The 17,045-nt window shown below is 37.5% G+C and overlaps 1 protein-coding gene across 6 annotated transcripts in view; it reads left to right on the forward strand.

Annotated features, from left to right (window-relative positions):
- ORC3 (origin recognition complex subunit 3) overlaps window positions 1–17,045 on the forward strand; it is a 59,843-nt gene that overhangs the window by 11,022 nt on the left and 31,776 nt on the right. For all 6 annotated transcript variants that reach the window (XM_055136940.1, XM_055136938.1, XM_055136939.1 and 3 more), the window contains 6 exons: window positions 265–409; window positions 6,605–6,709; window positions 7,854–8,005; window positions 9,417–9,550; window positions 10,337–10,496; window positions 13,003–13,116. In XM_055136940.1, coding sequence (XP_054992915.1) covers window positions 265–409; window positions 6,605–6,709; window positions 7,854–8,005; window positions 9,417–9,550; window positions 10,337–10,496; window positions 13,003–13,116 — 810 coding nt within the window. The remainder of the gene's footprint in view (window positions 1–264; window positions 410–6,604; window positions 6,710–7,853; window positions 8,006–9,416; window positions 9,551–10,336; window positions 10,497–13,002; window positions 13,117–17,045) is intronic.

Below are 17,045 nucleotides of genomic sequence, written 5' to 3' on the forward strand. Positions count from 1 at the left end.
TCATTGTCTTCACTTTGGTTTTTAGTGATTACCTTTCATTTCTGGGGTAGTAAATGTTGAATGATTAAATGAAATTCTGTAATAAAGGAGGAGAGGAAGCACTAATCACTGGATATTTAAGGAAGAAATGTTTTTAATTTCATCATCTTTATATTTCACGTGGTCTTTTAGGATATAGCGTTTACGACAATACTATTCTCTGAACTTGGAAAGAAGCTTCAGTTACTACTAACAGTAATTCATAAACTTACCTTTTCTTTGTAGCGACTACAAGAACAACTAAATAAAAACCTGTTTGACAGTCTAATTGAATTTCTGCACAAGTCTCATTCTTATTATAAGAAGAATTCAAAAGACTGGGGCTGTCAAATAAAAGCCAGAGAAATTCCAACTGCAGCTATTGTTCTAGGTATGTGTCTGTTAGATGTCGGGGCTATAGTTTGTTGTTTTGTTTTCAGAATAGTGTGGAATAATCTGTTTTGACAAACTTTTTTTTCTCTCATAAAATTAAGCCAATTATAGTTGACTTTGCATATTTTCAACCAACAGACATCTATAAATTAAAAGAATTTGAGGAGCTGGAGAGGTAGTACATTGGTAAAGCATGGCTGAACCAGGTTTAAGCTTTGGCATCCCAAGTACAGCCAGAAGTGATTTCTGAGTGCAGAGAGTGAGGAGTAACCCTTGAGTATCTCTACGTGTGGCCCCAAAATAAACAAACAAAAAAAGAATTTTACCAAAGCTTTGTGCCCTCCTCAACTTTTTGTCAAAAAAATGGAAAAGGAAATTGTATTTATGCTAATGTACGTATAGTACCCTAAACACTAAAAAGGGAGATGCGGGGCCAGAGCGATAGCACAGCGGGTAGGGCGTTCGCCTTGCACGCGGCCGACCCGGGTTCGATCCCCGGCATCCCATATGGTCCCCCAAGCACCGCCAGGAGTAATTCCTGAGTGCAAAGCCAGGAGTAACCACTGAGCATTGCTGGATATGACCCAAAAAGCAAAAAAATAAAATAAAATAAAATAAAAAGGGAGCTGTATTTGTGCTGGTCTTTCTTTTAAATTATGAGAATATGTGAGATTTATTTAGTAAGAAAGAAACTGCCAACCTACAGCTCTGTGGGTATAGCCTAAAAAACAAACAAAACCCAAAAAACTACCAGTATGTTAACAGATTTAATTTTTATACTTACAAAAAAAAGCAGACCTTCCTAAGAATTGCTCTATGATCTTAATTATTTTTTCATTTGCCTAATTTATCAATCTTGGGTTTTTAGAAACAATATCATTTTAATTATTAGAAGAGTTGGATGAATTATGGGTAAATTGCTTTCGGGTTGTCAACTTCTTAGATAGTTAAATATAATAACCCTTTTCGGGAGTGGGTGGTGGGCACTGCACCCAGCAATGCTCAGATCAGTCCTGCCTTAGTGCTTTGGGGACCATATGTGCTGGAGTCGAACATGTGTTACAGCATGCAGAGTGTGCACTCTAGCCCATTGAGTGATTCCTCTGGCCCTTAATATCCTATTTTTTTAATCTGAATTAAAGGATAACAAAATTTTCTTCAGAATTTCAACATTTTTTTGAAAAGAAAATTGAATTTATTTGAATTTCAAAGACATTCTTCCTTTTACTTCCAAGCTGTTACTTATTTAAGACTTGTCATACTGGTAGGCTCTGAGATAGCAAATTAATTGTTTTATTTGATACTGTAGTAATCCTGCTGTTCAATCCTGTTATTTAGGGCATTATTTCTCAAACTTTAAGATGCCTACAAGTGGCCTCCAGGAGTTTCTAATACCAGTTTCATAAATATATCTTGGCTGGGGCCTAAAATTGCATTTCTTATAGTCTTTCAAGAAATGCCCACACTGCTGATCCCAGGATCACTCTAAGTTATAAGACTCTTGAGAATGGTTTTTATAATGCTCTAGACCAGCTTTACTGTACCGTCTACCCTTACTTAGTTTTTGTCAGGGATGGAGGAGTCCACACTTGGCATGCTCTGGCTCTGAGCTTGGGCTCACTCCTGACAGTGCTCAGGAGACTGTTGTTCTAGTGGTCAAATGTGGTCCTTTGCATGCAAAGCCTGAGGTCAGCCTGATCAACACTCTCCAACCCTCCTCTTAATTTTAAACCTCTTCTCTTTATGGATCAGAAGCAGGCCTAGGGATGACCTTCTTGTATTTTTTCCTGTGCTGCCAGATTTTAGCTATTAGAGATGAAACGGGGCAAATATCATCAAGAGGGATAATGACCTGGTATTTTATTGTTAGAGCACTATTTAAATCCCTTCTCTTCTTGCTACCCAAATTTTAAAAAGAAGCTAATAGAAATTATGTTTTTAGAAAGTCAGTGATCTAGAACATTTTCTAATGGAAGCTATTGTTGATTATATTGTTTCAGCAACAAATTGATCATTTTAAGGAATACAGTGTTAACTAACTTATATAATAACGAAAGATACGTTTTACCAGAGTACCAAATTTGTTCAAAGATGTTATATCATAGTCATAAACCATAAAGCATGCTAGAATATAGTGGTGATACTATAAAAAGCATCTCTGTGACCTGAGCATGTGGCTCAGTAATAGAATATTTACCTTGTATTTGTGAGGCCTTGTTTGATCCCATGGATCATTGCAGAATAAATACCCATACTGCTATTAAGGTCCCTGAAACCACAAGTATGTGATTCCTGTTGCACTGCAACCAAGTGTGTGAACAGTGCAGTCAAGTGTGTGTGAGCACCACAAATAATACCTCAGGCATCACAGAGTGAAGGGTAGAGGAAACTCACTAAGCTACAGTTACACACTTTTTGGTCTCAAAGATACTGGTTTATTTACATGTGTGTGGGTTTTGTTTGTTTATTTTTGTTTTGGGGCCACACCCACCAATGCTCAGGGATGACTCCTGGCTCTGTGCTTAGGAACCACTTCTGGCAGTGCTTGGGGTCCATGTAGGATACTAAGGCAAGCTCCCTAGCCACTGTAATTTCTCTCCAGCCCTGATACTTGTTATTTAAAAATACCTGCTAACACTTTATATTTCTATCCTGGGAGGGGAAATGTCATTATATTGATGGCATGGATGATTCTGAACCTTTCCTTTTTCTTTTTAGATTACTTTTTTTTTATTTTATCACCATGTGGAAAGTTACAAAGTTCTCAGGTTTATGTCTCAGTTATACCGTATTCAAATACCATCCCTTCACCAGTGCCCATATTCCACCACCAAAATCCCCGGTATACCCCTCCGCCCCCCCCACCCCAACTGTATAACTGATGAATTTCACTTCATTTTCTCTTCACCTTGATTACGTTCCATATTTCAACACAAAACTCACTATTGTTGTGGGAGTTATACCCCCAAACAAGATAACCTTACTAAGGAAGCATTTGATAATTAGTTTTCCATTAAAAGATTGTATGTTTTCAGGTTTTAGAAAAGGTTGCCCGGCTGCATTAGCGGCCACATGGCTTTGATGTGTCCCAGTCCCGAATCCCGGAGCGTGTTAGTTGCTGCTTGGTGTCACCAGGGCTCCATCTGGAGAAGGTGTGCTGGCTGCACCTCCTCTGTCCGGCTCCCCGGTGTTGTTGGCCCCAGTTCGGGTCCGGAGCATTTTCCGGGCCGCGTTCCTCACCAGAATGCCTGGCCGCTTCTCTGTTGAATATGGCAAGATCCTTTTTAGATTACTTTAAAGAAAAGGAAAAGGTTCAGAATCATCCATGCCATCAATATATTACATTTATATTACATTTATTTTATTTTACTTTTTTTTTTTTTTTTGGCTTTTTGGGTTCACCTGGCAATACTCAGGGGTTACTCCTGGCTCTGCACTCAGGAATTACCTCTGGCAGTACTCAGGGGACCATATGGGATGCCAGTGCTTGAATCCGGGTTGCCGCATGCAAGGCAAACGCCCTACCCACTGTATTATTCCAGTCCCGTAATGCACATGTTAAAGTAGCAAAACTCAAGTTGCTCACTGCTGATATGTGCCTAAACACTGTCTAGATAATGGAATTAGGAACTATGTAAATTAATAGAAATTTTTCCAAAGTGAGGCAGATTTTCTCTAAACTGATAAGTGCTTGCAAAATCATTTACATGTTGATAGGTATCATAAGAACTAGGAGTTTGAGGAGCTGGAGCAATAGCACAGTGGGTAGGGCATTTGCCTTGCACACGGCCCACCTGGGTTCGATTTCCCGCATCCCATATGGTCCCTGAGCACTGCCAGGAGTAATTCCTGAGATGTAGAGCCAGGAGTAACCTCTGAGCATCGCCAGGTGTGACGCCCCCCCCCCAAAAAAAAAGCAAAAAAAACCAAAAAACTAGGAGTTTGATAAACAATTTTAGAATCTTTCTGTAGAAATCAGCTAAGTGTACACTGAATTTCTTTTCTATCTGTACTGAGATCATTATTAGGGTTAATGATTGAATTCTCTTCAGTTAAATTTAGGTAACGGCAAGGCTGAAATTCATATTTTATTTATTTTTTTATTTTTAATTAGTGAATCACCGTGAGGGTACAGTTACAGATTTATACATTTTTGTGTTCATGTTTCCCCCATACAAAGTTCGATAACCCATCCCTTCACCAGTGCCCATTCTCACCACCAGTAAACCCAACATCTCTCCCACCCTCCCCAGTCTCGTCTCCCCCCACCCCAACCTGCCACTATGGCAGGGTATTCCCTTTCATTCTCTCTCTCCGATTAGGTGTTGTGGTTTGCAATAAAGGTGTTGAGCGGCCATTGTGTTTAGTCTCTAGTCTACATTCGGCACGCGTCACCCCTCCCCCGAATGACCTCCGACCACATTTTACTTGGTGTTTCCTTCTCTGAGTTGCCCAGAATGAGAGACCAGCCTCCAAGCCTGGAGTCAACCTCCTAGTACTTATTTCTACTATTCTCGGGTGTTAGACTCCTAGTCTGTTATTCTATATTCCACAGATGAGTGCAATCTTCCTATGTCTGTCTCTCTCTTTCTGACTCATTTCACTTAGCATGATACTTTCCATGCTGATCCACTTATATGCAAACTTCATGACCTCATTTTTTCTAACAGCTGCATAGTATTCCATTGTATAGATGTACCAAAGTTTCTTCAACCAGTCATCTGTTCTAGGGCACTCGGGTTTTTTCCAGATTCTGGCTATTGTAAACAATGCTGCAATGAACATATAAGTGCAGATGTCATGAAATTCATATTTTGAATTAACCCTATTTTGAAATAGTTGTTTTCAAAGAATTCTTATATGATAATCAGATTATTCCCAAGATGTTTTTAAGAGCTAACTACACATCTCTAGTAATTTTTTGTTTTGTTTTGGGGCCACAGCCAGTAGTGCTTTGGGTTTACTTCTGGCTTTGGTAAGGGATCACTTCTGGTGAGCACAAGGGACTATATGGGGATCAAATCCAGGTCAGCCACGTGCAAGGGAAGTGCCTTCCTTGCTACATTCTCTCCTGGTCCTCTAGTAATTTTTTATTAGATAAATTGTGTCAAATACCTTTCATAAAAATTAAATATAGATTGTGCCTCTTAAGTTAATGAGGAACTCTTCATTTTTGCAGTATTATGTCTTGACTTCTGTTATATATTTTTTGTTACTGAAGTATTTTTAATTTTTATTTAGTCACCATTAAATTACACAGTTGGGTTTCGGGCTTATGATATTTCAACACCAATCTCCTCATCTGAATTCACTTGATTCTACCGGTGCCCTCATCACCCCCATTTATTCCTCAGTGACCTGTCTGCTTGTATGAGAAGTGCTTTTTTTTCACAGTTGCAAAATTTGCAATGATTGGGATTTTGTCATGCAATATTTCAGCACCTATTCCTTCAACAGTGTACATTTCTTACCACCAGTGTCCCTGGTTACCCTCCCACCCTTCCCTCTCCCCTGATCCCAGCTGGTGGTTTGCAATATGGTTACTGAAAGGTTATCTTGTGTATCACTTTACCTTCTTTCTGCACTCTGTTCTTGTCCAGAGTGATCATTTCCAACTATCATTGTCATAGTGTTCCCTTCTCCTAATTGCACTCCCCCACAACTTGTGGCAAGCTTCCTACCATGGACTGGTTCCTTGTTCCTTGTTTTTTCTGGGTATTGTTATTCTAATTCTTTTTTTTTTTAATATTCCACAAATGACTACCATCATTCTATGTCTGCTCTTCTCCTTCTAACTTATTTTACTCAACATGATATTCTCCATGTCCATCCATTTCATGGGTAAGCAAATTTCATAACTTCATTTTTTCTTAATGGCTGCATAGTATTGCATTGTGTACCTATTATTAATCACATTTTAAAATATTTTTGCTTAATAATTCACTTAACATTAATTATTTTTGTTGATGTTAAATTTTAAGAGAAATGGTGGTGGGGCCAGAGTAATACAGTACAGAAGTTATGGTGTTTGCCTTGCCCGTGAGAAACCCAGATTCCATCCCTGTCATGCCATGGTCCCCTAAACCTCACCATGAGTAATTGCTAAGCACAGAGCAAGAAGTAACCCTGAGCATCACCAGGTGTTGCTCAAAAACAAAAAATGATGGTGTAATACTGATGTTTTACCCTTTAGGTGTGAATGTAACAGATCATGATTTAACATTCAGAAGTCTCACAGAAGCCCTTCAGCATAATGTGACACCATATGTAGTCTCATTGCAAGCTAAAGATTGTCCAGGTAAAGTATAAAGGCCATAATAACTTTATTGAGATATTTGAAATCTCTCCTACCCCAGCTTCCTCCTCCTTTCCACCTAATTTCTTTAATTTGTGAGGTGACCATAGCACCTCATAGCATTGCAAGATTCTTCAGTAAGTAGTCTTGATTTTTCTGTCTTGCCACCTTTGTTTATTTCAGCCTGTCATTTTCACTGCCAGGAATAGTCAAGGCATCTTACATTGGATGTTTTTTTATTCAATGGAATTTTAGTAAGTAGGAAGGCTTAGTATAGGAAACTATGGGGAGCTCTTATTTAACTCACAAGGAGAATAGAAGACATAGGTCATATATTTATAGTCTCAAATTATCTTATTGTCCTATTTTGAAAGGCCACCATGGTAAAAATAGTCTTTTGGCACAACTTCTCACTGTCAGACTCTGAAGCCATTCTATCACAAAGGATGTGGACACTGACAGAGGCAAATATATTTAAATTTAATTGATACAAAAGCATTGTGGACCCACATTATTTTTCATTCATGAACTGATTGTAATTAAAAGATTTAGGGTATCTTTAAAAGTAACTTATCAGGAAAATCAGTAACTTAAGTAAATAACTCTTTTAATCTTTTATTAGTGGCCCTAAATTTTTTTATTGTCTGATATAATTGAAATGCATATTATTTCTAATATAACTTACACATGTTATGTTTATACACTTGAAAGGTAACACTTTAATTGTGGACAGTACTTGGGCTGGAGAAATAGTACAGTGGGTAAGGCATATTTGTCTTGCATGTAGCAAACCCTTATTTGATCCTTGACACTGCTTATGGTCCCCCAACCACTGGCAGGAGTGATCTCTGAGCCACAGAGCCAGGAGTGAGCCTAAGCACAGCTCCTAAATATGGCCTCCCAAAAAAATTAAATATAATGCACATAAATTTTGGCCTTCATATGGTTTGAATTAATGAAATTTAAGTATTAAGGACAGTATACTAATGAACATTAATAGTTAATATGTTTAATACTTTGTTATATTAATGTGAAGTGTAGAATGACACATTGAATCTAATGTGACATACTGATTGATGAAGAAATTACAGGGATTTTAGATTTGTTTTAAGGACAGATTAGCTTTCTTATCTTTTATTTTCTACAGATGTAAAACATATTTTGCAAAAGATGGTTTCCCAGTTGATGAACTGGTGTACAGATAAAGAATCCAGAGAAGGGGGAAGTATTCAGGTCACTCAGAAAAATACACATTGTTCAATGGATTTTCTTACCAGTTGGTATATGAATGTCACACAGGTAATTATAAAATAATAATTTTCTAACAGAAAATGAAAATATTAAAGAGATTTGCTATTATATTAAACATAGTACTATTTGTTCTTATAAAAATCTTATATAGGGCCAGAGTGATAGTACAACAGGTAGGGTGCTTGCCTTGCACATGACCAAACCGGGTTCAATCCTTGGCATCCCATGTGGTCCCCCGAGCTAGGAGTAATTCCTGAGTGCAGAGCCAGTAGCAACCTCTGAGCATTGCAGATACCCTCTCTACCCCCCCCCCCCGTCTTAATGTAACATGAGTTATTAATAGCCATTTGTGCGATGCCTGCTAGACTTTTTTTGTTATGTATCCTAATTTATACTAAATGCTTAAGTTCTTACAAAGTTGTTTTGTTTGTGGGAGAATATAATCCTACAGGGCTATTTTGTTTGTGGGAGATATCAGCTAGTGACAAAACCTACATCAGTAATCAGATCTACTGCAGAATCTGTCTTTGACAGTGGCTATGATTCTAACATGCCTTATGTTCCTCAGTATTTGCTTATAGTGACAAATTAAAAAGAATAGAGGAATAATGAATAGTTAAACATAAATCTACTGCTTCGAGGATTTGTGAAAAAAGTGGACATTTTCTGATGTACATACTTGCATTACCATAAACAAATTCTATTTTATGTCATGTAAGAATTGAGTCTAATACTTAACATATGATCTTGATTTGATTCAAAAATTGTAGATGTTTTAGAAATCAGATCCTTCAAGTTTATTATGGATACTTTTAAAAGATTGTAATAGACTCATTTGATATTTAAGATGCTTTTCAGCTATATTTAATCATAGCAGAGCCAGAAGTAATGTAAATAAATCATTGTACTTTTCAATTAATAATGTTAAGTTTCACCCTGAATCAGAATATATCATCCTACTTTATATTTTATGCTTCCCTAACATTTCTCCAACAGAAATTGATAAGTATTCTTATCAACTACAGATTTTGTTGAACTTATTTCCTTCCTAATGTTAATTTCTGTGTCAAATATGGGAAGATGCTGTGAATAATTGTTGGAATGTTTCTCTTTATCATGTGGGAGAAATAAAGACTTACTATGAAATACAGAAGGACAAATAACAGCACACTGCAGTATGACAGTTATTTAGTCTGCTTGATAAGGCTTAATTTTATTTATTTGCCTTTTTGGGTCACACTGGCATTGTTCAGGTGCTACTCAGGGGTTACTTCCGGCTATGCACTCAGGAATTACTTCTGATTTACTCCTGATGGTGCTTGGTGAACCATATGGGATACTGAGGATCGATCTCTGGGTTGGCCATCATGCAAGGCAAACACCCTACATACTATATTATTGCTCAGGCCCCAAGCCTTAATTTTAACTCTTCTTTTTTCACCTCCACATGGCATAAAAGAAGTCAGAACTAAAAGTACCAAGAAAAAAGAGGACTTTATCTAGCCAATGGCAGTCTCCTCCTGTTGTGCTTATCTTAAAGGACATGGAAAGCTTTACCACAAAAGTACTACAAGATTTCATAGTTATCATCAGGTATTGGTATTGCCGTATGACTTTTGCACATAATTCTCTTTTCATTAAGAAAAGCTATAATTTTTGTAAAGTGAAATTTACCAGTTACACATGCGGGGTGGGGGCTGGGGAGGTTGGGGGAAGGGGGAGGTATATCGTGATTCTTGGTGGTGGAATATGTGCACTGGTGAAGGGATGGGTGTTTGAGCATTGTATAACTGAGACTTTAACCTGAAAGCTTTGTAACTTTCCACATGGTGAATCAATAAAAGAATTAAAAAAAGAAAAGCTATAATTTTTACTTATTAGGCCATCTTTTTCAGAGAGTGACAGATAACACGATTTTTAGTTACTTGTAATTGAATATTTGGAGACCTATCACATTTTTGTTTCTTTGACTGAAGAAAAAGAAAATTAACTCAAAAACCAAAAGTTAACCAAATTTTAGTAGCATAATGAGGTAGTTTTCTTACCAAGGTTGTTCATCTTTTACTTATCTATAACGGAATCAGTTCCAGGTTGAGATATTTTTCTCAATCTTACTTCAAACCTGTTCATCTGTAGAGACTTAATTATATGTAACACTACTAAGAGTGTTTTCCAGGTTGTAATATCTGTTGTAGTATTTATGGTGAGAAACTCTTTTTTTATCTATCCTAGAAAAGTTTTTTAGTATTTACAATGATATAACTAAGCAGTTTCTTATAAAGTAAGCATTAAAATGAAGTTTGTCTTATTTTGAAATACAGTATACTGAAATGTATTTCCTAAAGAAATTTCACTTTTGTATCTTTCTCTGGAATTTAGTCAGCATCTACATGAATTTCCACTAATACTCATTTTTGGAATTGCTACGTCCCCTATTATCATCCACCGTTTGCTTCCTCATGCAGTGTCATCTCTCTTATGTATAGAATTATTTCAGTCTTTGTCTTGCAAGGAGCACCTGACTACAATTCTTAATAAGGTAAAAGAAAAAATTTTCTCAGTGAAACAAGATGACACGCGTCTAGAATAAATTGTATAAACAAATCATATGGGACTGGAGTGATAATACAACAGGGTAGGGTGCTTGCCTTGCATGTGGACAACTGTGGTTTGAGTCCTGGCAGGCACCACAAATGCTTACCCAAGCATCTCTGGAAGTTGTCCCTGGGCACAGAGGCAGAAGTAATCCTTAAGTAATACTGGGCGTGACCCCAAAACAAAATAAAGTGATAAATCATGGTGATAGATTTCTATATTCCTCCATAATATGTTGAATTTACTCCATTACATGATTTAATATTTTTATTTAATGTTTTTATAGTAATACATTATTTCCTCTTCGGATAATAAATTTTTTGAAAAGAATCATCACATTTATCTACATCTACTTATCAATACTTGGTTTAAAAAATAGGTTTTTTTGAAATAAATTTTTATAGAATTTAATGAATTTTATAAATTTATAAATTAAATTGATAGAATTTAATGAATTCTATAAATTTATTAATTAAATTTATAGAATTTAATGAATTCTATAAATTTAATAGAATGAATTCTATAAATTTGTAGAATTTAATGAATTCTATAAATTTATAGAATTTAATCCCTCGTAATGATGTTTTAATCTTCGATTTCATGTAAAATGGTTTGAAGTTTTAGGTGGACTTTTTCCTGTTATTCTGCTAATGGCAAAAAAATGTATACTAACATTTTCCTACAACGTGGCTTTATGTTTCTGCTTAAATAGAATATGACATGGGGCTGGGGGTGGGTAAGGGGGGGGGTTGTACAACACCCAAGATGCTCAGGGGTTATTCCCAGCTCTGCTTGTGAGTTACTCTCACTGGTGTTTGGGGGACCATGACATATTGAGGATTAAACTGACTTCATGCAAGCAAAACACCTTAAGCCTTGTCTATCTCTTCAGCCCCAGAAATGTGTGTGTGTGTGTGTGTGTGTGTGAGAGAGAGAGAGAGAGAGAGAGAGAGAGAGAGAGAGAGAGTGAGAGAGAGAGAGAGAGAGAGAGAGAGAGAGAGAGAGAGTGAGAGAGAGAGAGAGAGAGAGAGAGAGAGAGAGAGAGATTTTGGGCCACTCAGTGGTGTTCAGGGCTTGCTCCTGACTCTGCTCTTAGGAATCTTTTCTGGAGGGTTTGGGGGACAATCTGGGGTGCTGGGCATCAAACACGTGGGTAGGTCATATGCAAGGCAAGTACCCTACCCACTGTACTATCACTCTTCACTCTGGCCCAGAAATAACGATTCTTTAGTATTGACTTCCATAAGTTGTTGCTAGTCTTGACTCCTTAGAGGTATTCTTTATGCTTCTTGTGTTAGGTAAAATAATGACGACCTCCCATTGTTTTACTAATTTTTTTCTACATTTTAAAAATGTGTGTGTGTTATAAAATTGGCATCTATCATTTTACTGATATGTTAGAAAAAGTCCGTCTACAGTATTCATCAAATTCATACAGTATTTATTCATCCTATCATCATTATTAACCTTTTCCCACTGTTTTTTGTAAAATCATTATTCTCGGCTATTGGAAATTAGCTAAATAATACAAATTCAACTTTGTTCTGTTTTGTTTGGCTACCTCTGGTCCTGCTCAGCAGCTACTCCTAGCTCATTGCTGGAAGCCACTCACAGTAATGTTTGGGGAACCATGAAGTGCAGGGATCAAACTCAATCCTCCTGAAAAAAGTAAAGCATATGCTCTAACCCACTGAATTATCTCTCCAGTCCCAAACTCACTGTATCACTGTCATCCTGTTCATCAATTTACTTGAATGGGCACCAGTAACGTCTCTATTCCTCCCAGCCCTGAGATTTTAGCAGCCTCTCCTTACTCATCTTTCCCAGTGACTGGAGGCTCTTTCAGGGTCAGGGGAATGAGACCTATCCCAAATTCAACTGCTTTATATATTTTTAGGTAAACATCTGTTAATTTTGGGTTTCTCAGTATACAGTACAAAGTGTGCTACTTTTTATTAATGTGCATAATTATGGATGAAAATCTCATGGGATGACAAGAACCATCAAAATCTGTAGCTTCTGGGGCCAAAGAGAAAATAATGGTGGTTAAGGATCTTATTTTGCATATGACCTACCCAGGTTCAGAAATCCTAGCACCATAGTATGGCCTGCCATCCCCTGCCTGCCCTGGCCAGCCTCCTTCCCCACCCTCCAAATCTGTAACTATTAGTCTCTTCTAGTGGGAAAAGAAAGAATTATTTAGTAGGAATTATTTATTAAGGATTTAAAAAGGATTATTAAGAATAAAGTGAGAATGATAAACATTTGATTCTAAAGATGTAACATATATTTTGTTATTGTTGAAATTAAAAATTGGTTGATACTTTAAAGAATAAGCAACTATTATAGCTTTTGTGTTAATGTTAATATGTCATAGTATTATCTTTTTTATGCCTAACATTTTGAAGAATAAAATGCATATTATTATCCCACCCTTTTATCTCTTTCAGTTACTTCTTACAACTCAATTTCCCTTTAAACTAAGTGAAAAAGTGTTACAGATTTTAACCAACATTTTTTTGTATCATGATTTCTCAATTCAGAATTTTATAAAAGGACTTCAGGTAAGAAGACACTAATGGACATTTCACAAGCTGATTCTAAATAGCATGTTCAGGTTATTTTGTGTGATCATTAAGTTATTGGGGATTTTTGTTTATTTTCATTGTTATACTGGTCCTTTCTCTATCCTGTGGTCATTAAGTTATTGTAAATGGCATGTGGCATGTGTATAGTTAAGTAAATTTGTTATTTCATTTCAGAAGTCCCAATCTTAATTGACTTACCACCCTGTTGGGGGGGGGGAAAGAGAGAGAGAGAGAGAGAGAGAGAGAGAGAGAGAGAGAGAGAGAGAGAGAGAGAGAGAGAGAGAGAGCGCAAGGGGGGGAGAGGGGGAGAGAGAGAGAGCAAGGGGGAGAGAGAGAGAGAGAACAAGAGGAGGGGGAGGGGGAGAGAGAGAATCACTCAGCAACCCCCTAGAAATCTACCTTCTCTAAGGGAACAGACATCCCCCAGTTGCACCTGAGAAACTACTGTGTCCCTGGATTGTTACAGAGGCCTCCAACCAGGGGATTAGTATCAGCCACTTTGTGAAACACTGTTTTAGATACACCATTTCTTCTGTTCCTTTGTAACAGAATGTAGAGTACACATTATTTAGGATATCAGAATTGAAAAAAGAGCTATCTCTACTCCAGTGATTTTTTTTTTTCTTTTTAAATAGAGGCGACCATCTGTGGTGCTAGAGGAAGGGACGAGGTCATTCCTGGGGCCTGATATTTTAGTGTTCAGGCTGGTGGTGGTGCTTAGACTTGGACATCTGGTCGAGCAGTGCAGAGAGAGCACCAGGACTGTACCCATTGATGTTTAGAATTGCTGGGGGAAGCAGGGTGGTGCATATAGTGCTAAGGCTCAAATACAGAAACTCACATGTTAAGCAAGTGCTCTTTCATTTGACCCATTTCTCAGGCCCTCACTGTAGTGACTCTTAATTATTTTAAGGGTAGGAAATGAGGTTTTTTTTTAAAAAAAAAAAAATAGGGGTGTTTAGGACATATCCAGTAGTACTTGGGGCCTAGCCCTGGCTTACCAGTGGTTCTTTGGTAACCATACAGTACTGAGGATCAAACCTGGACTTCTAATATGCAAAGCAGATACAGTGAAGGAGACAAAAGAATACACCACATTATTTATAGTTCTGAGTTGTTAGTGCTTTGAACATAACTTGCCTGGGAATTCCATAGCAGAATCGAAGTGTACAGTCCTGGTGTTCTCTCTGCACTGCTTGACCAGCTGGCCAAGTCTAAGCACCACCACCAGCCTGAACACTAAAATATCAGGCCCCAGGAATGACTCAGTCCCTTCCTCTAGCACCACGGGTGGTTTCCTTTATTTAAAAAAAAAAAAAAATCACTGGAGTAGACATAGCTTTTTTTCCAATTCTAAAATCCTAAATAATGTGTTCTCTACATTCTGCTGCAAAGGAACCACAGAAATGATGTATCTAAAACAGTGTTTCACAAAGTGGCTGACACCTGATGGCCAGGAGGTTGAAACTGGAAAAGCATTCCAGCAAAGGCAATAATAGAGAAGGAGAATTCTATTCTATTAGAGGGCGCCAGTGTGTGTGTGGGTGGAGAGGGGGTGAGGAAGGTGAGAGATGGGAGGAGGGGTGGGGGTTTGGGGTTAATGCCAGGGCCTCACACAAGAGGTATACAATTTAGGACTACAGTCCTGGCCCCAATTAGAGGACTTTTGTAGTAATTCTGTAATTCTAGACAAAATATGAAAAAGGCTAAGCTAAGCTAGTAATAATTGTTGTAGAAAGAATGAAACAAATTTAAGGATGTGAAGTCAGAAGAACCTGGAGATTAAGGGGACGATAGATTGTGTAAGAGGATGCCAGACACACAGTAGCTTGACAGGTTGATTAGCAATTGGCACCTTTATTATTTTTTTTAACAATACTTGTCTTTACAATGCCAAAGTATGTTAGGAAAGGATGAGTTTCTCTTTGAATGTAGTTAATTTAAGGGTGTGTTGGATATAAAGTCTTGGTATTCGGGTGAAAGATCCATACTAGAAATATCAAAGATGGTTGTTGATGTTATGTGGATGAATCACCCAGAAAAATAAAAAATGGATTAAATAAGAAATCCCAAGGTCACCTTGCTATAGAGGAGTGAGCTATATAAAAAGCTAAAATCAATAAGAAAGCCAGTAGAAAAATAGAATATCTTTTTTTAACTTAAATCACTTTAGAAGTAAAGTGACAAAAACAGTCTTAGGAAATGTAAGTCCGTAATCTCAAATATTAAGGAAGTGAGTAAAGAAAAGGACCATTAACGAAATGTCTTAATCTTTGTTGGTCTTAGTTCTTCATCTGTAAAGTAAGGGATAAGATTAGATGATTTTATAGATTCTTGATATGTGACAAGGACTTTCCTGCTTTTTCTAGGCACTAAAACAAGTGTTTACATTGTTTTATTAGTAAGTTTTACTCTCACTTTGCATATGAAGAACAGAGACTTAGGTAAAGTAGCTTGGCCAAGATCTCATACCTAACAAGTAGCAGAGCTTTTAATTCCCTTTCTACCGTTTTTCCTAATCATTAATGGGAGACATATATGAGTCCTGGTTTCATATATGGCAACTACCTTGTTAATTAGCCTTTTAGATAATTAGAACATGCTTGGACAATATAGTTTTTTTAATTTTAGGATTGATGGTTTACAATATTGTTAATGGCAGGGTTTCATGAATAATACATTCCAGCACTACATCCTCCACCAGTGTCGACCATCTTCCACTGTTGGTCAGTATCCCTCCATCTTCCCAATCCTATCCCTATTACATCCCCTCCCTGTGGTAAACTTCTCAGTGAAGACCAGAGAGATCATTCTGTTAGACAGTATAATCCTAGTTGTTGCTGTGTAATTCTAGAGCAGTACTGGGGTGGCCATAGTGGTCCCAGGCAAGCAACACCACATTCTCTTGCCCAAACAATGAATTGTCAGGTTTTTGTTTTTGTTTTTTTTTTTCGGGGGGGGGGGGTCACACCTGACAATGATCAGGGGTTACTCCTGGCTCTGCACTCAGGAATTGCTCCTGGCATTGCTCAGAGCCATATCAGATGCTGGGGATCGAACCCAGGTTGGCTGCATGCAAGGCAAACACCTTCCCTGCTGTACTATCACTCTGGCCCTGAATTGTCAGTTTGAAGGCCATGAGTCATTTAAAATGCCCCCCAGGGCTCCTGAGTACTGCTTGGGAGACCCTCCCTCCCAAAATGTTAACATTACAAAAATATTACATTAATAAAATTGAAGACATAATAAAATTATGATAAATTGTGCAAAAATAATGAATTTCTTTTTTTTCTTTTTTGGGTCCACTGGGCTATGCACAGGGGTTACTTCTGGCTTTGCACTCAGGAATTACTCCTGGCAGTGCTCAGGGACCATATGGGATGCTGGGAATCAAACCTGGGTCAGCTGTGTGCAAGGCAAACTCCCTACCTGCTGTACTATCGCTCCAGCCCCAAAATAACACATTTCTTGATAATGAATATTTGCTTTCTGTTTTGTCCTTATTTTGGGATTAGGCTATCACTTTTTTGCCCTACAGCCTTAGAGAATCGACTCTTGGATAATTTTCCTCTCTCTCTGGCTACCTGGTCCTCTTTTAAGTACAGTAATTCATTATCTGTACCTAGCTTGCCTAGGAAGGGTAAAGTTCAAGATTACTGGTTCTTATCAGCCAGATACCTTAAGTTGATACATACCCTAACATATTTGTTAACTTGAGATGAGGAATGCTATTATCAAGTGACTAGAATTTACCCACACAGAAATGTCTCATCAGTATCCAGCTATATGGAAAATGAGAGTGTTTGACATTTGGAACATTTGTGTAAGGTGTATCTTACCAGTTATGGTCAAATCTGGAAAGTTATCTCCTCTTAAACTATAGAGACTGTAACATTTTAATAACT

The sequence above is a fragment of the Sorex araneus genome, chromosome 4 (assembly GCF_027595985.1).
Source record: "Sorex araneus isolate mSorAra2 chromosome 4, mSorAra2.pri, whole genome shotgun sequence".
Taxonomy (NCBI): domain Eukaryota; kingdom Metazoa; phylum Chordata; class Mammalia; order Eulipotyphla; family Soricidae; genus Sorex; species Sorex araneus.